We start from the raw sequence: 23,782 nt of genomic DNA on the forward strand, positions 1-23,782 counted from the left end.
AAATAATTGTCTATGTTACCTGTGTTTTCTTTTTTCCTTAAAGGAAGATGTTTTTTTAAAAATTAAGTTTTCAACAAAAATATCCAAGAAAAATGTGTTTATTATTAACTAAGTACATTCAAAGGAGTAACTTAGATGGTTTATGGAATAATGACCATTAAGCAAATGAATAGAGACCCTTCCATATTTAATTTTCTACTTTTGTATTTATTATTCTCTCATAGGAAAAGTAGATTAATGGTAATGGAAGTAGACCCATTATTGCCTCTCCTTTCATAGAAAGGAAGATAAAGGAAGTGGTATTCCATATTTAAATAGTCTGCCTATTTTGTTAGGTTCCAAACTGTCTTCTGTACTGAAGATTTTGGAAGGCCTTTTCTAGTTTTTTAAACATTATATTTTGCAAAGAATGGTGTAAATAATTAACTACATGAGGCCGGCACTGCGGCTCACTAGGCTAATTCTCCTATCGGCGCCGGCACACCGGGTTCTAGTCCCGGTCAGGGCGCCGGATTCTGTCCCGGTTGCCCCTCTTCCAGGCCAGCTCTCTGCTATGGCCCAAGTACTTGGGCCCTGCACCCACATGGGAGACCAGGAGAAGTACCTGGCTCCTGGCTTTGGATCAGCGCGATGCGCTGGCCGCACCGCACCGGCCGCGGCGGCCATTGGAGGGTGAACCAATGGCAAAAGGAAGACCTTTCTCTCTGTCTCTCTCTCTCTCTGTCTCTCACTGTCCACTCTGCCTGTCAAAAATAAAAAATAAAAAAAATTAAAAAAAAGGTCAGCAGTTTGCTTTCAATTGCTTAACAATATTTTTAAAGATCTTAGAAGTTTCTAAAAAGCAGAACTAAACTGAATGCAATATGGTGGCATTTTCAAGCACACCGTCATTTATCTAATGTACCCTCAGATTTTTAAGTGAATATATAATTTTTCTCTAATTGATATTTGTTGTAAGTATAGATGTGGAATACTTGAAAGCAAGAAGGAACTGAGATGCTGGAATCAATGTGACATTTGGGAAGGCCACGTTAATGTCTCTAGAGAGGATTATATGTTGGTTCTCATGTTAGTTTGTAAAATTTTGATCATTGCACATTTAAGTCAGCAATGGGATGAATTTTTGTCCATTTTCCCTGAGAACACATATTTTTCCAAGGTAATGTGAACTAGCATGATGAATACTATTTGTGTACTTGTTGGCTTGGGAGTGTAATACTATGCCTGATACTGAAAAGGCAACTAATATCTTATTTGAGGGCATATGAATGAAATTATATTAGCAGATAAATTGAAGGTTTCCCTTCTGGGAAAATTTGGAGATGAAGTAATCTGTGTGAATGTTGAGGGACAGCACAAAGGAACAGGTCTGAAGAGCAAAGGTACATACTGAGATGACACCAAAGCATTCTGGTGCTAAAATGTGCACACATTATTCTTCATGGAAAATAGTACAGATGAATGCATACACATTTAATTTTTGCCTTTGAAAGGGGTAGGGTTTGTGATTAGGGGCATTTTAGAATTGTATGTTGATATCCAGTTTGTCTGTAAATAGTTTCCCATCATCTTTCTCATCTGCTTTAATTAGATACTTTGCATGCATATTACATTTTAGTTGAACTATCACTTTCTTGTATATTTTAGTGTAAGGATTAAGCAAGACTGTAAACCAAGATAAGAAATTTCATTAGAATGTGTCATATCAGATTTCACTTTGAAAAATTAAAATCTAGACTGTATACTCAGTAGAAGTGATAAAATTTATTTACCAATAGTAAGAAAGAACATTGCCTTCCTTTTGGGTAAGAAAGCACTTTCAACAATAAAGTAGTTATAACTCTGATGTGAGTTGAGAAAGTTCAGTGCTGCCTTGTGAGCTATAATATCTAATATTCTTATAAATAAACCTTATGATTTGTGTCTTTGCCATGAGAACTTTCTTCCTGTACTCATTCCCTCTTTATCTGCCTCATTACAACCTTTAATATTATTAATTCGGAAACTGGACATTACATTTTAAAGTACTAACTGTATTATTTCAGTGTATAAACATGCCATCAAAAAGAGGAAAAATGCCCTCTAGATGAGCTTTGCCAAGTATTATCTCACAACAGATGACCACTGTGTGTTCAGTCTTGAGCAGGGCGGAAGGCAAAGTCTCAGAGTACACAAATGTGAATTTGAATCTGAGCTCTGTGAACCTGGAAACATTGCTTCCTCATCTCTAAGAGAGGAACAAAGACAGTATTACCTTGAAGGCATAACATAAGAGTGTGAGTACATCCAAAGCATCTTGAGCAATGCTTGTCTTAAGATAAACCTTGGCTATAATAAAATTTTGCTATAGTTATGCTTTCAGGCAAATGCAGTCACATAGATATCTTAAATTTGTGAGATATCAAGTTAAAGCCTTTGGTTTGAAATTGTAAAATAAAATTGTATAAAGGGGGGGAATGTTATCTAATGGTAAGGACAGGGAATAAAGGAATAATCTTTTGTTTAGTCAGTCCTTACAAATTATAATTTCACTTTTCCCCAAGCTGAACCTAATGTTGTCTGTTTCAACCATGTTGGCATTATTGAGTTAAATTCTGAGTTTCTTTTCTCTCTTGCTTTCTTTAATGCTAGATCTTCTCTAGTTTTGCTTTACAAGACTCCTGAGAAGCAGAGATCTAGAACTTGTTTTCATGGTGTTCACTTCTTTTTTATGCACTATTTCAGACTCATCTCTGCCCTGTCCTTTGCAGATGATAATTCATCAAGCTCAAGGTTTCCAGTCTAACGGGTATAGATTTTTCTGTGTGATCTAGTACCCGCATCATCAGTAGGTGACTAAAAGTAGGAGTCAGAATAGGTCCTGTGCATTGGTAGTACCTCAGCAAGTGTTTATGGAGCACCTAGTCTGCGATAGCTTCATGTAAAGTATTGGAGAACCCTCCCGTGTGTGTGGGATGGAATACATGGACAGATCGCAGAAGTGAACCCTGCCCTGTAGAGCATTAGGAAACAAGAACTGTAAGTAAATGAAGCTCAGGTTTGGGAATTAAGACTCAGACAGACTTTTACACATTTACATAATGTATGTTGTAGCAATCTGCATTAATTGTGATTGATGCAAAGAACTATGAATTAAAAAATAACAAGGAAAAACTTCCTGTTTAAAAGAAAAAGATTGATAAATCATACAGTAACCTCTTTGATGTTCACAGAAAATGCTTCATCTGCTTTTGAGAAACCCTGCATTTCTAAATTCCCCTGTCTTTTATAAAAATCCATATAGAAGGTTGAGAATAAAAGGTACATTGAGGGATGGAGATAGAATGGTCCCTAAACTCATTAACTTGCTAAATGATTAACCCCAGCACAAAAGCCTCTTAGGTTTTGATTCTAACTTATGTCTCAACAAAATTACAAATTACTGCCCGTCATAAACCTTTTAAGTTCACTTATGAATGCTTGAGACCAGCAGTATTAAATCTGTGAATGCTAAGAATCTATGGTAATAATAAGAGACATCCATGTGAATGGCTTTCCCATATGCATAATTATGGAGAACAGTAACAATTATGTGTCTCATTACACAAGTGCCTAATTAATGTTGTTATAAATTTTGCTTGATTAGAATACAACCTTTATCGTTGTTTCTCATGCCACATGGTATCTCATAGTTATTAAAAAAAGCTAAAGGGACACTGACCTTTGATTCATGGTGGCACTAATGTTCTATGAATTCTTTCAGAGAGATACTTAATGGGCAAGAATGTAATATCCTGTATGCCTTGAAGAATCCATACTTTATGAATTATGTATGGTAGTCAGTAATTATGTGTTACTCCTTTAGAGTGAAGAAATCTTCTCTACAGATTAGAAATTTAGTCATGAGAACACAAACAAGCAGTTGGTTAATTGAGCAGAGAAATTTCGGCACCAGGGATAATCTGTTATAAAGTATTTGAGAATTTACTGTGTACTTTTAGTATTGTTAGTACTAAATGTATCATTAGCCTTTCTTTAAGTGTTTGATAGAATTTACAAGTGGTTCTCTCTGGCCCAGAAATTTCTTTGTGGAAAGGATTTTAATTGTATCTTTCACGACAGTTTTCTATTCATCTAGGTTGTCCAAATTAATTGGCACAAGACTCTGCTTAACACATTAATTTCTGTGGGATCACTAATGATGTCACCTTTTTTATTTTGATACTGATTTGAGTTTCTCCATTTTTCTTACTAGGGATTTTCCAGTTTTGCTAATCTTTTTGAAGATCCAACCTTTGTTTTCATTAAATTTTCCCAATGTTATTTATTTCAGTTTTTTAAAAGATTTTACTTGTTTATTTGAGAGAGTTAGTTACAGGCAGAGAAAGGGAGAGACAGAGAGAACAGTCTTCCATCTGCTGGTTCACTCTCCAGATGGCCGCAATGACCAGAGCTGCATTGATTCTAAGCCAGGAGCTTCCTCCGGTTCTCCCACGTGGGTGTAGGAGCCCATGCACTTGGGCCATCCTCCACTGCTTTCCCAGGCCATTAGCAGAGAGCTGGATCAGAAGAGGAGTGACTGGGATACCAATCGGTACCCATATGGGGTGCTGGCGCCACGTGTGGAGGCCTAGCCTACTACACCACAGCACCAGCCCCTATTTTGATTTTTCATTCTTTATTATTTCTTTTTTTAGATTTAATTTCCTCCAGTTTTATTCAGTTCCTTAAAAAGAAGCAAAGAAGTTTTGACTATTTATTTGAGAACCTTTCTTTTTTTTTTTTTTTTTTTTTTTTGACAGGCAGAGTGGACAGTGAGAGAGAGACAGAGAGAAAGGTCTTCCTTTGCCGTTGGTTCACCCTCCAATGGCCGCCGCGGCTGGCGCACCGCGCTGATCCGATGGCAGGAGCCAGGAGCCAGGTGCTTTTCCTGGTCTCCCATGGGGTGCAGGGCCCAAGCACCTGGGCCATCCTCCACTGCACTCCCTGGCCACAGCAGAGAGCTGGCCTGGAAGAGGGGCAACCGGGACAGAATCCGGCGCCCCAACCGGGACTAGAACCTGGTGTGCCGGCGCCGCTAGGCGGAGGATTAGCCTAGTGAGCCGCGGTGCCGGCCCTGAGAACCTTTCTAATAAAAATATTCCTGCAGTGATGGGGAACCTTTTTCTGCCAAGGGCCATTTGGAGATTTTAGAACATCATTTGCTGACCATACAAAATCATCAGCTTAAACATTAGCCTCCTGTGGATCAATTGAATTTTGAGTCTGCCTGCAATTACATTGGCAGGGCCAGACCAGATGATTTTGCAGGCCATAGATAGCCCATGGGCTAGATGTTCCCCGCCCATGTAAAAGTATAAATTTTGTCTTAAATATGAAATCCTGAAGCATTTAGTGTTAATATCTTATTATCATTCTTTAAAAATATTTTCTGATCTGTTGTTTCTTTTTTGGTCAATGAATTATTTTAATGTTGAAATTTGAAACATTTTGAGATTCTCAATTTTTTTTTACTGATTTCTCATTTTAAAAAATTTATCTGAAAAGCAAAGAGACAGAGAGAGGAAGACAGAGAGAATCTTTCATCTACTGATTGATTCCCCAAATGCCCACAACAGCTGGATATGAGCCATGCTGAAGACAGGAACCTGGACTCATCCTCATATCCCACATGGCAGAGACCCAAGTACTTGAGCCATCACCTTCTACAAATAAGCAGGAAGCTGGAATTGGAAGAAAAGCCAGGACTCAAACCCAAGGGCCCTCTTAAACAATGCAGACATCCCAAGAGGCATTTTTTGTGTCTGTGAGATTTACACATGAAACATGATTTATTTTTTCCCCAGAAACCTTTTATTGAAGGTATACAAACTTCATGCATTTCATAAATACAACCTTAGGGACATAGTGATTCTTCCCACCCTACCCATACTCCCACCCTCCTTCATCATCCCTTTCCTATTCCAATTCTTATTTTTTACTGAAATTTATTTTCAATTAATTTTGTACATGTAAGATTAACTCTGTACTAAATAAAGAGTTCAACAGATAGTTTGAAGAAAAAAAAAACTGTTCATCAACAGTGGAGACAAGGGCTGTTCGAAGTCATGGCATCTCAGAGTGTCAGTTTCACTTCTATTGATTACCTTTTAGGTGCTCTATTAGTTACCACAGATCAGGGAGAACATATGGTATTTGTCCTTTTAGGTCTGGCTTATTTCACTAAGTGTAATATTTTCCAGTTGCATCTATTTCGTTGCAAATGACAGAATTTCATTTATTTTTGCTGCTCTGGTGTATTCCATGATGTACATATGCCATAATTTTTTTATCCAATCTTCAATTGATGGGCATTTGGGTTGCTTCTATATCTTGGCTATTGTGAAGTGAGATGCAGTAAATATGGGGGTACAGATAACTCTTTCGTTTGCTGATTTAATTTCCTATGTGTAAATTCCCAGCAGTTGGATAGCTGGATCATATGGTAGGTCTATATTTAGATATCTGAGGTATCTCCATGTCTTCCACAGTGACTGGACCAGTTTACATTCCCGCCAACAGTAGATTAGGGTACCTTTTCCCCAACATCTTTGCCATCATTTGCTGTTTGTTGATTTCTGAATGAAAGCCATTTTAACTGTGGTTAAATAAGGTGAAACCTCATTGTGGTTTTGATTCACATTTCCCTGAGGGCTAGTGATGCTGAGCATTCTTTTCATGTGTGTGTTGGCCATTTGGATTTCCTCTTTTGAAAAATGTCTGTTTAAGTCCTTTGTCCATTTCTTAACTAGTCTCTGTTTTGTCGTTGTTGAGTTTCTGGATATTGATCCTTTATCTGTTGCATAGTTTGCAAATAATTTCTCCCATTCTGTCAGTTGCCTCTTTACTTTGCTGAATGTTTCTTTTGCAATGCAGAAACTTCTTAGCTTGATGTAATCCCATTTGTCAATTTTGGCTTTGACTTTGATTGCCTGTGCCTCTGTGGTCTTTTCCAAGAAGTCTTTGCCTGTGCCAATGTCTTGCAGTATTTCCCCAATGTTCTCTAATAATTTGATGGCATTGGGTCATAGATTAGGTTTTTGACCCATTTTGAGTGGATTTTTGTGTAAAGTGTAAGGTAGGGGACTTGCTTCATACTTCTGCATGCAGAGATCCAATTTTACCAGCACCATTTGTTGAAAAGACTGTCCTTACTCCAGGGACAGATTTTGTTCCTTTGTCAAAGATAAGTTGATTGCAGATGCATGAACTTGATTTCTGGAGTTTCTGTTCTGTTCCATTGGTTTACACATCTTTGTGTTGATAATTTCTGCTTTCTAGTATACTGATCTTTTAGTCTTCAGTGTCTCATCTGCTATTAAGGCCATCCAGTGACATTTTCCTTTTCAGATACTACAATTTTTAAACTCTAGAAGTTATCTTTGATTCTTTCTCACTGTTGTCGATTCTCATATTCATATTTTCCTTTTTAGCTTTAAACATATTTATAATGGCTATTTTAAAGCTTTTGTCTACTAATTCAATCATACTTCTGGTTTTTGAGTTTATTTCTACTGATTTACTTTTTTCCTGCTTTTTTTGGGATCAGTAAATTTTTTTTTTCTTGAGGCAGAGTAGACAGTGAGAGAAACAGAGAGAAAGGTCTTCCTTTGCCATTGGTTCATCCTCCAATGGCCGCTGTGGCTGGTGCATCACGCTGATCCGAAGCCAGGAGCCAGGTGCTTCTCCTGGTCTCCCATGTGGGTGCAGGGCCCAACCACTTGGGCCATCCTCCACTGCACTCCCGGGCCACAGCAGAGAGCTGACGTGGAAGAGGGGCAACCGGGACAGAATCCGGCTCCCCGACCAGGACTAGAACCCTGTGTGCCAGCACCGCAGGCGGAGGATTAGCCTATTGAGCCATGGTGCTGGCCAGAATCAGTAAATTTTAACTAGATGTTGGACATTGTGAATTTTTTGTTTGTCAATTATTTGCTGCCTCCCATAGTAAGAATTGAGTTGTTATCTGGCAATAAATTAATTTACTTTAAGATCAACTTGCTATTTGACATCTTGCTGTTAAGCATTGTTATAGAATAATCTATCCTCAGGTGCTACTTTAGTTTTACTTCTAAGGCATCACCCTAGGTCTCTACTGAATGTCTCACATGTTCAATGAGGATTTTCTGCTTTGGCTGCCTGGAACTCAAGTGTCACCCAACTCTAATCAAGCTCTGTTAGTTGTTAATCTGATAGCCGCTGGTATTTTTCTTTCTCCAGTAGTTTTTTTTTGTTTGTTTGTTTTGTTTTTGTCTGCTGTGTGCATTTCCAGACTAATTTTCAGCCATGGCATCTCTACTGTGCCGATTTCTGAAGGTTTTTCTGGGTGGATCCCCCTCTGTGGTACCTGTTCTGCAGATTCCCAGCTTCCTCAGTTTGCCTCAGCAAGACTCTGTGCTGTTCTTGAAGTTTCCTCCCTTCATACCGCAGGAAAGTTAGAGCTTTCAGAGGATAACCTTCTGTGTCTGCATCTGTGTGTCTAAGAGTGTGTGTGTGTGTGTGTTCCCTATTGTCTGGAATCCCAGCACAGTTGTCTGATGTCTGAAAACTTGTTTTTAATAGCTTATGACAGAAGGGCTAATCTGGTATTCTCCACCATGAGTGGAAGCAGAAGTAAAAATGTATTTCACTTGTCAGGAAGAAGCATTAGGGCAAGATATGTCAATAGAATTTTGTGCCTTGCCGAGGCGTAAAACCAAGAGCAAGAGAATGCCAACAGATGCAGAGAATTTTGGGGAGAATAGACCAGAAATAGGGGAATACAGGTCACAGAACAATGACCCAGCTCAGAGAAAATGACTGACTTTTCTGAGACCCAGTAATTCAAGAAACTTCTCTGTTAAGCATCCTATGAAAGGTAATTTCAACATGAACCCCAGGTATTAACCTGAAACCCTGATATCTTTGGGAAAAAAGGAGATACAATTCCACTGGTCAGTGGTGAAATTGGAAAGATAACAGAAACACAAATAGATGTGAACTGAAAAGGAAAAAGTAACATAAAACACTGTATTATCAAGGGTTCAGAGGTTCTTGGCAGGCTTAAGAGGACAGCTTATAGTAATCTGATCCTTTTTTTCTAAGAGACCAGACAAGATTTTAGGCAGAATCAAAAGTAATTAATATATTCAGTATTCGTGTATACTGAATTCATGTATACTGATTATACTTCATATAATCTGTACTCTTTCCATAAAGAATAGTTAACATTAAAATATTTAATTATGTCTGGCGCACTATAAGTGGCAATGGAAGGTTAGCCAAGGATATGTCATGAAAGCTTAGCAAATGCTTGACTTGGAAAGGCAGCAGTGGGTAGACCAATTGCATGCTAGGTATAAGATTATGGGGTGCTTAGTATATCTTCACCTACAGCCCTGGGGACTTAAGGGTGATGTGTGGTTCTCTAGCAGGAAGGGAATGAGTTTAAAGGATTATATTAAAGGAAGGTTTTAGCAGTCAAGTTAAATGCCTTTGACAATTCAGGAATTGGATGTTGTAAAAATGCTATCTTTGCATTGTTTCTGAAGTTGGGAAAAGTTTTAAAATACTTGTACTCCTGGAGAAAGGAGTGAGTGATATGAGGACAAGAGAACTAAAAGATAAAAACCATGATTTGAAAGTTCTTGCAGATGTTGGAATGGTTTGCTGAAGTGGAGAGAAAACTCAAAAAGCAGTGAGGTGGGGATATAAGCTGAATTGTCTTTGTGACCATGATGATGGCATGGGCAGAGTGAAGAAGACAGTAATCTAAATGCCAGAGTCCTTAATGGAAGACTACTGTGGACACGACAGATAGTCATTAGAAAGGGTTTGCTTTCTCTGATGTTCCTGGAACCATCAAATGTCATTGGCAGTATGCAATTGGAGGGAACATGTTAGGGGAAAGTTTGAGAAGGTAGGAGAGTGTTTCTAAAATGAGTGATGTCTGTGGTTTACAAATTACAATAAAAGAAAAAGTTAAGGTAAAAGGGAAGTACAGAGCTGCCAGAGAATGACATTGTGAAAAAAGGTAGAAGATCAAAGAGACTTAATTTGACACCAAGGACAAATGTAGGAACTCTAATTTGGAAGTTTTTCCACTGGCAGAAAAAGCAGAGTATTTGTGAGACTAGCAGCTTGAAATTTTAGTTCTGTCATCACTGAGAACAAACCTTAATGAACCTGAAAACTATGAGATTTTAAAATATCATTATTATTATTTTATTTGACAGGTAGAGTTATTGACAGAGAGAAAGGTCTTCCTTTCCGTTGGTTCACCCCCCAAATGGCCGCTAAGGCCGATGCTGCACTGATCCAAAGCTAGGAGCCAGGTGCTTCCTCCTGGTCTCCCATGGGGTGCAGGGCCCAAGGACTTGGGCCATCCTCCACTGCCTTCCTGGGCCACAGCAGAGAGTTGGACTGGAAGAGGAGCAACTGGGACTAGAACCTAGCACCCATATGGGATAACGGTGCTACAGGCCGAGGATTAACCAAGTGAGCCACAGCGCCGGCCAAAATATTATTTGTATGGAAACAGAACAAAATGCATGCTAAAGGGAGGAAGTTCTAGTTTGTTAGGGCAGAGAAGGCAAAATGTTTACTAAGATAAGAAGATAGTGGTTTTGACACATTGGAAGCCAGGAATGAAAGTCTGTATGACATAAATAAGAGTGCCAATTGTTAAATCAACAACGGGAGTCACTGGGTTCATGCTCCCCTCACAGGATCTCTGTCCTTAATATGTTTATCTATGAAACTAAAAACAACACTACTAGTCGAACAATACCCTATACCTGGTTCGGTTGTGTGAGTGCAACCTGCTGAAATCCCTGCTTAGTATATACTAAATTGATCTTCGGTATATGAAGGTAACCGAAAATGAAACGTGATGAAGGGGGGAGAGGGGAGAGGAAGTGGGTGAGGGGAGGGCCACGAGAGGGAGGGAGGTCGGGGGGAAGCCACAACAATGCAAAAGATGCATTTTATATTCTACTTAAAACTATTGGTTGAGCGCTGTAATTAATACACAATTACTCTTAGGTGTTTAATTAATGCTATAACTAGTACTCAAAAAGTATTTTACACTTTATGTTTCTGTGTGGGAGCAAAATGTGGTAATCTTTACTTAACATATGCTAAATTGATCTTCTGTATATAAAGATAATTAAAAATTAATTGTGATGTGAAGGGGAAGGGGAGAGGGAGTGGGAGAGGGGAGCGTTGTGGATGGGAGGGAAGACACGGCGGGGGGGGGGGGGGGGAGGCTATTGTGGTCCATAAGCTGTACTTTGGAAATTTATGCTCATTAAATAAATTTTAAAAAAAAGAAAAAAAAAGAAAGTCTGTATGACATTCGCAAATCAGCAAAGTGAGTATGGATGGCAGCTCAACAGAAGTTACTGTGATACAGTACATCAAAGTAGGGAAACCAAAATATGCATTACAGATTCAGAGCAGCCTGAGGCTTTCTAGGAAAAGACACAATAGTAAGAGAATAGTGTATGTTATATATCCATCAGTTAAAGTTATATATTTTTATTCAGCACATATATATTCACAATAAAACATATGTAAAGTATTATGTAATGTACTTTTCATATACTGTGGCTGTGAATTTTTTCCAGCCCCAAACGCTGATGAGGATGGGGAGCAGCTGGAACTCTCATTCATTACAGATGAGAGTACAAAATGGTCTAGCCACTTTAGAATGCAGTTTGGCAGTTCCTGAGCAAACTGTACAATCCAGCAACCTCTTTCCTTGATATTTACCCAAATGAAATGAAAGCACGTGTTCACAAAAAACCTGCACGATGATTTTTATAGCAGCTATATTCATAATTGCTAATGGAATTGCTATAGAAGCAACCAAGATGTTCTTCATTAGGTGAATGGATAAATAAACTGGTTCATTCAGACAATGGAGTAGTATTTAGTACCAAAAAGAAATGAATCATCAAGGCATAAAGTACCTATTATTGAGGGAAAATCTAGTCTGGGGTCCAGCACTGTGTTGTAGCAGGTTATACCGCTGCTTGCAACACCAGCATACCATGTCAGAGCACCAGTTTGAGTCCTGGCTGCTCTGCTTCAGTCCAGCTCCTTGTTAATGTGCTTGGGAAAGCATCAGAAGATGGTCCGAGTTCTTGGGCCCCTGCCACCCACTTGGGAGACCCAGATGGGGTTCCATGCACCTGACTTACCTGGCCTCGACCCTGCTGCTGTGCAAATTTGGGGAGTGAAATAGCAGATAGAAAATCTTTCTACCTCCCAATCTCTGTCACTCTGCCTTTCAAATAAATAAAATAAATCTTTTTAAAAAATAGTTTATCTGAAAAAGCTACATACTGAATGATTCCATCTATGTACATTCTGGAAAAAGTGAAATTATAGAAACAATAAAAAGATGAATGGTTGCCTGAGACTGTGAGTGGGTGGGAACAGATGAATCAGTGGATCATAGGAGGTTTTTAAGGCAGTGAGACTATTTTGCATGATGCTTCCATGGTGGATCAGAAAGTCAGTATACTCAGCATTGCAGATGTTTTATGGATTGACATGAAAGCAGATACACATTAACATTAGATTTAGCTTCTTACATGTTGAGCCAAGGATACAAAATCTTGTCAGAGATTGAGTGGCTATTGCAATGCAGAAATAGTTACACAACTATCCCTAGTCCCTGGTCTCTAAAGTAGAGCCTTCCCTAGTCTGTGTGGAGTTCCTGTCTATATAAACAATTTGAATAGATATGACATTATAAAATCCATGGCTCATGTGAGGTATATAGTGAGTGTTACCATGTTTTGTTGATGAACAAATGCATTTGTTTTTTTCCCTTTTTTTTTTTTTTTAAAGATCTGTTTGTTTATTTGAAAGTCAGAGTTATGCAGAGAGAGAGAGAGAGAGGTGTCTTCCATCCGCTGGTTCACTCCCTAATTGGCCGCAATGACTGGAGCAGAGCTGATCTGAAGCCAGGAGCCAGGAGCCTCTTCCAGGTCTCCCACACAGTTGCAGAGGCCCAAGGACTTGGGCATTCCTCTACCGCTTTCCCAGGCCATAGCAGAGAGCTGGATTGGAAGCAGAGCAGTGGGGACATGAACCAGTGCCCATATGGGATGCCGGCACTACAGGCCATGGTTTTAACCCCTGTGCCACAGCGCCAGCTCCAAACAAATGCATTTCTTACCCAGTGTGTTCATAAAGGCATTATTGATCATTTCTCCTCTGTCATGTTAAATTTATCATTTGGAATTTTATAGCATAAACATAAACACAGAACAACATGTGTTCTAACTACCTCTCTTGTTGAACTCTTCAGGCTATAATCACTGTGTTCCTGGAATGTGCTTTTTAAAAATAAAAAAAAAAAGATTTTATTTTATTTATTTGAAAGAGAGAGTTACAGAGAGAGGTTGAGCCAGAGAGAAAGAGGTCTTCCATCCACTGGTTCACTCCCTAGATGGATGCAATGGCCAGAGCTGCGCCAATACGAAGCCAGGAGCCAGGAGTTTCCTCTGGGTCTTCCAGATGGGTGCAGGGGCCCAAGGACATGGGCCATCTTCTACTGCTTTCCCAGGCCATAGCAGAGCTAGATTGGAAGTGAAGCAGCCGGGACTCGAACCTGTGCTTTTATGGGATGCCAGCGCTGCAGGCTGCGGCTTTAACATGCTGTACCACATTGCCGACCCTTAGAATGTGCTTTATGTGCTTTTAATCTTTAAGTGTTGACCATTCTCCTGCTTCCATACTTAGCCACCAATGGGGAGGAATGGACATGGGCTGTATTCATGAACCCCTTTTATTTTTGCCATCAGAAGGTGACATGTTCAATATTTCTTTTCCAATCTCTTTGCACTTTTCCACATGATTAGACTATTAAGTAAGGAATAAAAATAATCAGCAGAAATCTTTGATTCCCCTCCATTTGGTAGAACGCATATATTCCTTATTGGAAGCTGAGTTTGCTAGGAACATATTTCACTTGCTTTTCCCTCCTACAGAAGTGTCAGACTTAGAAATTAAGTCATGATGAGACACGTGGGGCTACAGAAGAAAACAGTGGTGTGTCTGTGGCGTGTCTCTATCAGTGGTTCCTTAATGCTGATAAGAAAGGTAGTGGGTTGTGACTTTTATGGACTCTTTCTTCTAAAAATCAACACAAGTATGTTTAGGTTTTATTATCATAGTACAGAAGATACTTGAAGTGGGAAGAACAAGTTTGTAAATAAGAGATCCTTTTTAAAGATGTCTAGATACTTCCTCAAAAAGAATGGGTGGACTCTAGCTGCTTAGAAAATGTGCACCCACCCTCACTAAGGAGCAGCTTCTAACTGCCATGCCCCTTATCAAAGCAGATTCAGCTGTGAGTTATGTAGAATCATGTCTTAGTCACTGACATTAAAATAGAAGGGAACAGCAATAAGCATAATCTAATACAGTGAAGAATCAAAAAATGTTAATTTTCCAAGTCTACTTTCCTTGGACCAGGACCAGTTATATAATTTGTGAGGCCCAGTGCAAATGAAAAATGCAGAGCCCTTTGTTCAAAAATTAAGAATGTCAGGATGGCAATATTAGGCACCTAAACTGGAGTAGATAAGAGGCTTATCCTTACTAAGAAGTCACCTCCGGTCATGTGTCAGATGTGGCATGATGCTTTCAGGGCATTCACTTCTATGCCAACTTTCATTGAGCCAGTGCTCAGGCCCCTGCCAGGGCAAAGGGCAACAGCAGTTGCTGGATGAAGGGCAGGCAGTGGGGCCAGCTGATGCCTGGTAAACTGGGATGGGGGAGGAGCAGCCAAAAACCAATGGAAGCCAGGCCACTGGAGGCAGGCCACCCATAAGCAGGGGCTGCAAGTCCCGGAAGCATGCTGCTCTTTCCCATTAGAGCTCTTCCAAACTACAAATTCACACTAAGAAATGTAAAATGGCAGTTGCAGGGTATTAGGTTCCAAGTGTCCTGTATGACTGGTCACATATCCGTGACGCTGGCACTGCCTTGGACTTTTACCAGGGTGAACTGCTAGTAGCTGTTCATGTGGAAAACACCCTGGAACCACACTGAATATAAGAGGCGGAAGAAATGTGGTTGGTTTTTCCATCCTTTTGTGAAAATTTTGCTTGATTGTAGACTTTTAACAAGACATGATGGGCTCTTTTCATTGCAAGATTCTTATTGGTGTTGATAGATATGTTGGACATGTGCCTGTTTTGAAGTGCATATCTTTTGTCTTCTTCCAGACTGAACACTTGCCTTTGCAGACTGAGTTCAAAGAAAGGGACGTTGGCAGTCTTCAGCCCTCTGTAAGTGACACTGTGATGTTGCATCAGCAGGTGGCTAACGTGCTTGTCAAAATATCTAGTTTCCATAAAAGTTCATTTTATTCCCTCCCCTGTGCAGTTTTCTCTACTATGATTTGGTGAAGTCCTTGAGCTTGCTTACTCTTAGTTACTTCTAAGTGTCTTAGAAGTAATCAAGTTTTATAAATTCACTAACCAGGCAGAGAGTTCTGTACAAGAGACCCCACAGAGCATCAAGGGGGATTCATTTTATAGTAAATGTCAGTTATAGCCCAAGGTCAAGCCAGAAGGAAAGATGGCGATGTGTATATTTGTGGCAGCATTTCTTATTCTGTTTTCTCAAGCATGTGGTCGAATGCCTGTTCATTTTGCTGTGTCCTTTCTCTAATGCCCCAGTGTTGAATCTTGAGGTTTCTTTTGTTTTATTTGAATTAATTCCCTGTCTTTCTCACATATTCACTCCAAGCTTGAGCCTGTCTTGAGAGACTCCTGATGTCACCACCTTGTTCTCTGGTTTGCTTTAACTGACACCACATCCCGATTTCAAGACCTAAAACTGATCACAGTCCCTATTAGTCACAATTTTGTATTTAGAAGCTGCACCATTTTTATTCAGGTACTGCAAGCAACAAATGACTGGAAAATGATAAATTATTGAACTTTAACTTGCCATTCAATAGCTTTTGGGGTAATGAATCTAGGACACTGTAATAAATTCTATTCTTGCCTGCTTTGACCAAAGTGCTAGAAAATGCAAACAGCTGCTCTGCTAATGTACGCAATGCTTGGATTTTCAGAATGGACTAAATGCCCAGAGACGTGACTATGAAGATGAGATTCCAGTGGGAGAAGAAGGGATTCAGCAGGTGTACCCCCTATACAATCAGATGTGCTATCAAGACCGGAGCCCTGGCAAACATCATCAAAACAATGACCTTGAGAGAGTCTACATCAATCCACGAGAACATTATGTGTGATTTGCCTTTTTCCAGTAGATGTTCTAACAAATGTTTATTCTTAGATTGGGGAGAGAAACTGATTATTTTATTTTCTCTCATATAAAACAATCTCAGTCTAAGGATACCAGGAGTCCTGATGAATAACTTGGAGCCAGTAGTGAATTTCTTTCCTTTGTTAAGGATTTTTCAACCACCAGCTGTGTTTGTGAACTTGACTATAGCTTTGTGTGTTTCAGTGACGATGGTGTTTAACTACTAACATTTGGCCTACAATGCCATGTTCATTTAAAAGTACAGCATCTGTCTGTAATGACTGCAATGATTCTCTGGAAAAAAAAAGGCCCCAGCTGTAGTATTAACCTCAGTGGGTCTTGGGTATCCCAGCCTGTTCATCTGGAATGCAAACAGGCAGAAAAATGAGTTCAGAATCCATTTCACTAATTAATTAGCGGGGATTTGGATTATCCTGACATGCTTAGCACAATTACAATACCTGTATACAAGCAGAAGCCTAAGGAAAGAGGAGAATTTTACCCTTTTTCTTAAACAACGACAACAAAAGGCAATTTAAACCTGAAGCCTGTTAGTTGACTTTAAACCTTTGTGGTGTTGTAATGTATGTTCCTCTGGGTCACTGAGGTCCTGAGGGTTGCATATTTCTTGCTGTTATGTGCCTGCAGTTGCTCAGCTGCAAGTGACAAAGGTTCTTTTGCTGCGTTGTTGTTCTCACAGTCCATTTCTGTACTAGCCAGATTAGCCTATTTACCACGTATTAAATACTCAAGCCCTTGTCTAACTGGTATATATCCTTTAGCTTTGCCCTTCTTTTCTCTAATGTGGTACATGACAAGCTCAGCTTTCACTTCTGAAATGTCTTTTAAAACTTTAGCTACCCTTCTGCGTTCTTCAGAGTATTTATTGTCCATGTTTAATCTACCTCTGAAAAGCCTGCTGGAAAAATCACCGTGAAGTAACTCCTGCACTTAAAATGGAAATTTGGAAAACTTTTGTCTGAAAAAAGTTACTCCCATATGGTATGTGTGCTAAACCCACATGTCCTTTACACCTCGTCCTCTGCTATAAGGAGAGTAATGACATGCTAAAAAGCAAATACAGTGACTTATAGACCAGGTATCCTGCAACACTTGAGTGCCTGCAAATGTCTGCTTGGAGCTTTCTCATCTCCTTTTGCCAACTTTCCATCAGCAAGATTGACAGTAGTAGTTACAATAGGGTGAGCTGAGATGGACGGATCACAGGTACAGGTGCAAACATCCATCACTCTCCTCTCGTCTTCTTAAGGAAAGTGTTGTTTTACTGTGTGTTCTGGAAGGTCTGAGATGTGTCACCAGTATGAAAAACACTACAAACGTGTCATATACGAAGAAATAGTATAAGCACTAAACCAGATTAAATAGTATACATTTCCAACCTAAACTTTAAGTGGAGAGGGAAATATTAACGTAGATATCCAGTGAGATACCAAAGATGCTTCGTGATTCATGTGCTGGCTGTAGTTCTTCTTTGTATGGTTGTTTCCTTTTCGCTTTTCAGACAAGTTATCCAGGTTATTCTATAGTAGTAATATGCTGGTCCCCCCGCCCCCATTACCTGAATGGCCAACAATTCTGGAAGAAAGGATGCTTAAATTTCAACTCAGTGCTTTGGCTAGATAATTAGCAATTTAAAAGAGTATAGCTGCATATGACCCTAATTGCTGAATCATTATGCTACCTCAGAGTTGAGTGTACTGCCCTTTGTATCAAAGAAGATATTCAAGTTTATTTTGGGAAATATCATCACTGAGTTAGTATAACAGAAGGTAGAGGAATTCTGGCATTTGTTTCCAGCAGGAAGATGATTATGGTCAGAGCTCTCTTTAACAAGGAAGTCTTTCATCAATCCTGGATGTTATAGACTAGAGGCAATATGGCAGTGCAACACCATATTAGAAAGCTTTAGAAATGTCTTACACGTTGGGGATGGTTTCTCTAGGATTCTGCTGGGAAGCCAGTTATTAAATTAGCTACACAAAAGCACTACACTGTGAAGCCAGGGGGAATACAGACGTCTTCATTAACACCAGAGAAAAGGATTTGGAAGCAGTGGGTTTCAGGAGCCCTTTGGCCTGACCACAGAGACCTCCCACTGTCTACTTTTTAACATTCTCCATGTAGTTATTGGGGGAAAAATTCAGGATATAGACACCTCTCTTGCAGTCAGTTCAGTATCCTCTTTACCTGTCAGCTGTTGTCAGCTACGATATTTCCTTAAACTGGTGGATGTTATGGCTGTTGGTCTTTCACATGCTCATGTAAGCTCTCTAATAGTTTAGCCTGGTGCCTCCTGGCTGTTCTCTAAAAAAAACTGAGCTAAATAGAAAGAAGCTTTAAAAGAGGTTTAATCAACCAGCCCCCTCAACCAAAAATGCCATCCTAAATTAGCCTGTTGATCTCTAAATTTGGAGCCTAGACTACTTGGCGATGCTATTTAAATTTGGGAGTTAGATTTGTAAAGGTCAGTGAGTAAGACTTAGGGATGTAGTCCACAGTGTTAGGTACTTTTCCCATAACTAATTAAATAAAACACATTGAAACAGAAATGGATTTCCAGATACTTCTCAACTTATGGTTGTGGCTTTGCATTTTAAGGGAGTTGTGTGTGCTCACCTTAAACACTGCCTTTATTGCCTGTTTTTAAGCACCCCAAGCTCCAGGAATGTGCTGTGTTGCTGCAGTAACAGATCACCAAGTTCTTTGCACACCACACTAAAATAAAGCATCTGCACCACCATGTATTGGCATGACATATGTGATGGGATAAAAGCTTAAATGGCAGTGATATAGTGCCTTTCTTTGAGATGTCTTTCTATGCCTAGCATTCTTATGTTTTCCAAGTTTGAAGAATTCTATGCTCTTTAAGACATATAATATACCTGTGCTAGGGTTCCCCGTAACATGTACGTAATAAGTGATAAACATGTACTCAGTGAGCCAATTTCCTTACTAATTTTCTATGGCCTTGTTTACTTATAGGGATAGGAAAATGTCTTTCTTTTGTGAATGATTTCCGAAGTCCTCTTTCATAGAAGTCAAAATTTCACTGTTTTATTTTTCATTGTTCAGCCTTTCCCTGAACTTTGCTGATTTCTGGTGCTGTTTGCTAGATACCACAGAGACTTCCTTAAGTGCTTTGATTCCCTAGAGTGTGCAGGATAGACCATTATTCCAAGAATCAAAAGAACAGGTTCTTTCTAGTCATGGAAAAGTAGGCAAGTCTCTTTATATGTGTGGGGTACCAGCATGGGGTGTCAGTTGCTCCCATCTGTAAAGCAGAGATGATAATACCTTCCCTGCCAACCTCTTGTGGTGAGAGTTAAAACAAGATAATAATGAATAGGAAAGTGTAAATTCTCTTCAAACTGACAAATGCCTATGACTCTGTTATTGTTGCAATTGAACCTAAGCTTCCAGTGCCCTTACCAGCATTTAAGTACTGTAGTATCCCCATGGAGAACTAAGTGCAGCATGAAGATTTTGTTTGACCTAATTTATGTATAACCAAGTGCCTGTGAGGATACCTTATTGCAGCAAACATTTGTCCTGTAGAAGGTTTGATACCTGAATTGGAAATACATGTTGCTATGACCAGTAGTTGCTTTTGTGTTACAGATCACTACTGTCGACTCATCTCCCAGAATATCAACCTGACTGTTGTTGGATCCTCCTTCCAGGAGGTCCTGTGGGGCCAGACAGGCTTGTGCTCTGATGCAGTACAATCATATGTCATACTCATCACCATTTAGCTGGTATTTCTTTCTAATTTGCTTTTAGGGAGTGGTCCTAATGATTTTTTGTTTTATTTTGTTTTACACAGAGAGGATCCATTCAAGAAAACCTTATGAAATATTTATTAATATGGAAACAAGTACATGTGCTCATTTTGTAACTTAGTTTTTGACCTCCACATGTTCAGAAAACTCTACTATTAATCATTATGTTAATCATAGTTTCAGAACAGCAACTAAATAATTAAAACACTCCATCCCAGTTGATTCGACTTTAGTGGGCTTTGCCTTAGATTCCGTCCTCAAGTTGGTTCTTTAATATACTCATTTTTTCATTTGTTTCACCATTATTGAACTTCTAGGCGTGGTAACAATTTTATGTCCATAGTGGACAACTGGAAAGAGGGCTATCTTTGGTAGCAAGCCAGAATAAAGAGTATGAGACAGAAATATTAGAGTCTCCCACTGTGGCTTGGCTCTGTGTTTCTCTTTTCCTGTGCCTGACTGACAAGGAAGGACCTAGACTCTTACTTTATTCTTGAGTAGTGTACAGACTTCATAGAAGGACCAGCCGGGGATTTTCAGCCCTATCATACTAGGCATTAATATTTGTAAGCATATTCTATAGACTATGACTAAATTAGTATTGTGCCTCCATGTATTTGGGTTTCCTCCCTAAAGAAAAGTATAAGCTGACATAAGCCAATTTGGGTATTCACTGTTAGGTGGTTTTGTAGCCTTCAGTGGGTAGAACCTAACCAGGGGGTAATTGACACTGAATTCAGATTTTAGAACAAGTACTGCTTCATACATGTTTATGAGCAATCAGGCGTCAGAACAGTCATCCAACCTGTCCTGTAAGCTTGAAAAAATCCCAACTCCTCCCTTTTAGGCAACCCAACAGTATACTACCTACAAGAGTGATTAGAAGTGAGTCTTGCTATATTCCAGCAGATCCATTCAGGTGATGATCTGATGTATGTAGAGAATGAGTTAGAAATCCTAGGTCTGTTGGGCATCCTGGATTCTTACACCTGTTCTTGGAAGGGCTGAGCTAATTCACAGATCTTTAAAGACAGTAAATTAACCATTGAAAATACTCATTCTTTAACAATCTCTGGTAATAGCCTGTGAGGTGACCGATGTAATGCTAACTGTTTCTGAAAGGTATATTCCTGATTAGGATACGTCAGATGTCAACCAAACATCCCCAGAGTTTGTATTAAGGCTGATTAACGTATGCCAAAATAATGTAGATAAACTATATCAAATGTAAAATCTTGTTAAGGACTTCTCAGTTTTCACTCTATCCACACAGTAGGGTCGGGTAGAGCTACTTACTATTGTGAAGTCAACAATCTGCTGAATAGAGTGGAACTGGCATTTATCCTTAGTGACAGCTTTTTCTGTATTTCTGTATGTGCATATGTTTGTGTGAGACATGCATCAACTTAAAATTTGCTACTCAAAAAAAAAAAGCTGTTCACATATATAAGAAACACCATACCTGTAAGCATCTCACTAATGCAAGCACATTTTATAATATCTACTTTAACATTATCTCTGCAAAAACATTAGAGGCAGGAAAAGACAGGCCATATTTATGTTGCCAGCCTAAGTACTTAAAATATTTTTATTCCTAGTCTATTTCCATTATTGCATCAGTTATCTCCTCTATTCAAGTTGTAGTTTGTAAAAATTTTTTTTTCTTTTTTTTATTTTTTTTTTATTATTTTTTTTTTAAACTTTTATTTAATGAATATAAATTTCCAAAGTACGACTTATGGATTACAATGGCTTTCCCCCCATACCGTCCCTCCCACCCACAACCCTCCCCTTTCCCACTCCCCCTCCCCTTCCATTCACATCAAGATTCATTTTCGATTATCTTAATATACAGAAGATCAGCTTAGTATACATTAAGTATGGATTTCAACAGTTTGCTCCCACACAGAAACATAAAGTGAAAAATAATACATGATTTTTTAAAATGATGATGAAATCAGAGCAGACCTATTGTCATGTTTAATCCCAGTGAGAGTCAAGTTGGGAATTGATAATTTGAAGCTAAGTAGAGTAAAGAATGCCAAAAATTCAAGAGACACTATACAGCTTTTTATTATATATCATCAATTGGGACAATGCCATAAAAATTATATCTAAATCCTGGGATAAATGAAACTACCAATGACAAAAACATTTTCCATTCTTCTTGGCTATGAGGAAGTCCTGACTCATCCGCCAGTGTGCTCCAGTCAGTTCTGCAGGGGCTAAGGCTATGATGTATATCAAATGACAAACCTCCATTCATCCACAAGTACCACTACATGCTTTATTCTGTAGCTGTGAGGTTTGGATTTAAATGCATATGTTTAAGAAAAACGTATGTTGTGAACATTATTGCCACGAAGGTATATAGCAAAGAGCAACATCCCCATGAGTTGAAAATGAATAGGATCCTGTCCTCTGAAGTGCTCCCATTCTACAGCTGTGTTGCTTACAGTTGCCATTAGCACATGACTTACACAGAACAAATATATAGTTGGACCCAAGGAAATAGACTCTCAGATTTAAAATTATTGTTATAGTTGCCATCCCAAATAATCTTCAGTAGATATAAACACAGCTGTCTAAGATATTCAATCTTTTTTCTTTTTTTTAACTTTTATTTAAGAAATATAAATTTCCAAAGTACAACTTTTAGATTATAGCTGCTTTTTACCCCCATAACCTCCCTCCCACCCGCAACCCTCCCATCTCCCGCTGCCTCTCCCATCCCTTTCATATCAAGATTCATAAAATACTCAATCTTTTAATGCATTAAATGTGGCAGACCAGAGTTGCCGCCTTCTGCTTTTTATTTTTCTTTTTTCCAGCACTAGCACTTAAAGTTTCTATAATCAGGTCCTCTTTGGCCCAGCAGGATCTTTGGTATCCTGACCTAAACTGGTTGTATTTATTACCATAGCTTGGGATTTAACTGTGAAAGTCGATTAGAGGATACCTTAGGGAAAGCCTCCCTTTGAATCCAGAACATCAGATTTGCTACACTGGCTTAGAACTCTGACCTGCCCTACTATAGTTGTGTCTGACAGCCATGAAGAGATGCTTTATGTGTCCCTCCAGAGGTTAATTCCGCTTAATAACTCACAGTGGATCTCTATAAAGCCCAGAGTGGCACATGATTTTCCACATGGATGGGCACCATTGTTTTTCTCTTCAATACCATTTCCAATAATGACCAATACTATCTAAAAATTCACCTTAGAATATTGATCAAGCTGCCTTAAATTCCTCTCTCAAGTCTTATTGATGGCTCAGTGTCCATTCTATTTTAACTTAAGACAACAGCTATTTGTTTTAAGTGCATCAGTTTGCATTTGCCTACACCATGGCTCATTTATGTCCATTTTTCCCCATGGGGTCTTAGGAGATTGTATTGCATATATTCCCTTCAAATGAGCATTTCATTACCCAGATGAGTATTTGTCATCTTAGGTTTCACTGTATAATTAAAATTCCAAGTCCTTTGTAACAAAAAAATAAATAAATAATTGGTGTTGCTACTGGATCCCTGGATTATTCCACTTGTCCATCCATAAAAGTTCCTGTTTATCCTCTTCCTTCTGTTTCTATTTTTAAGTCAGTACTTTAAGACATAACATCTGCTCCATGCTATTCATTCTGCATGTGGTCGTAACCTCTCAGCTTCTTTGCGTCTCAGTTTTATCCCT

The 23,782-nt window shown here is 39.1% G+C and overlaps 1 protein-coding gene across 2 annotated transcripts in view; it reads left to right on the forward strand.

Annotated features, from left to right (window-relative positions):
- The window catches only part of NECTIN3 (nectin cell adhesion molecule 3), a 146,976-nt gene extending 125,433 nt beyond the window's left edge, over positions 1 to 21,543 (forward strand). The window contains exons 8-9 of one of the 2 annotated variants that reach the window (XM_051819060.2): positions 15,243 to 15,305; positions 16,100 to 21,543. In XM_051819060.2, coding sequence (XP_051675020.1) covers positions 15,243 to 15,305; positions 16,100 to 16,279 — 243 coding nt within the window. In that variant the 3' untranslated portion in view covers positions 16,280 to 21,543. Of the gene's footprint in view, positions 1 to 15,242; positions 15,306 to 16,099 lie in introns of those variants that run through there. The other variant, XR_007908884.2, reaches the window with a different exon arrangement.
- The last annotated feature ends 2,239 nt before the right edge of the window (positions 21,544 to 23,782 follow it).

Source organism: Oryctolagus cuniculus, chromosome 4, assembly GCF_964237555.1.
Source record: "Oryctolagus cuniculus chromosome 4, mOryCun1.1, whole genome shotgun sequence".
In the NCBI taxonomy this organism is placed as follows: domain Eukaryota; kingdom Metazoa; phylum Chordata; class Mammalia; order Lagomorpha; family Leporidae; genus Oryctolagus; species Oryctolagus cuniculus.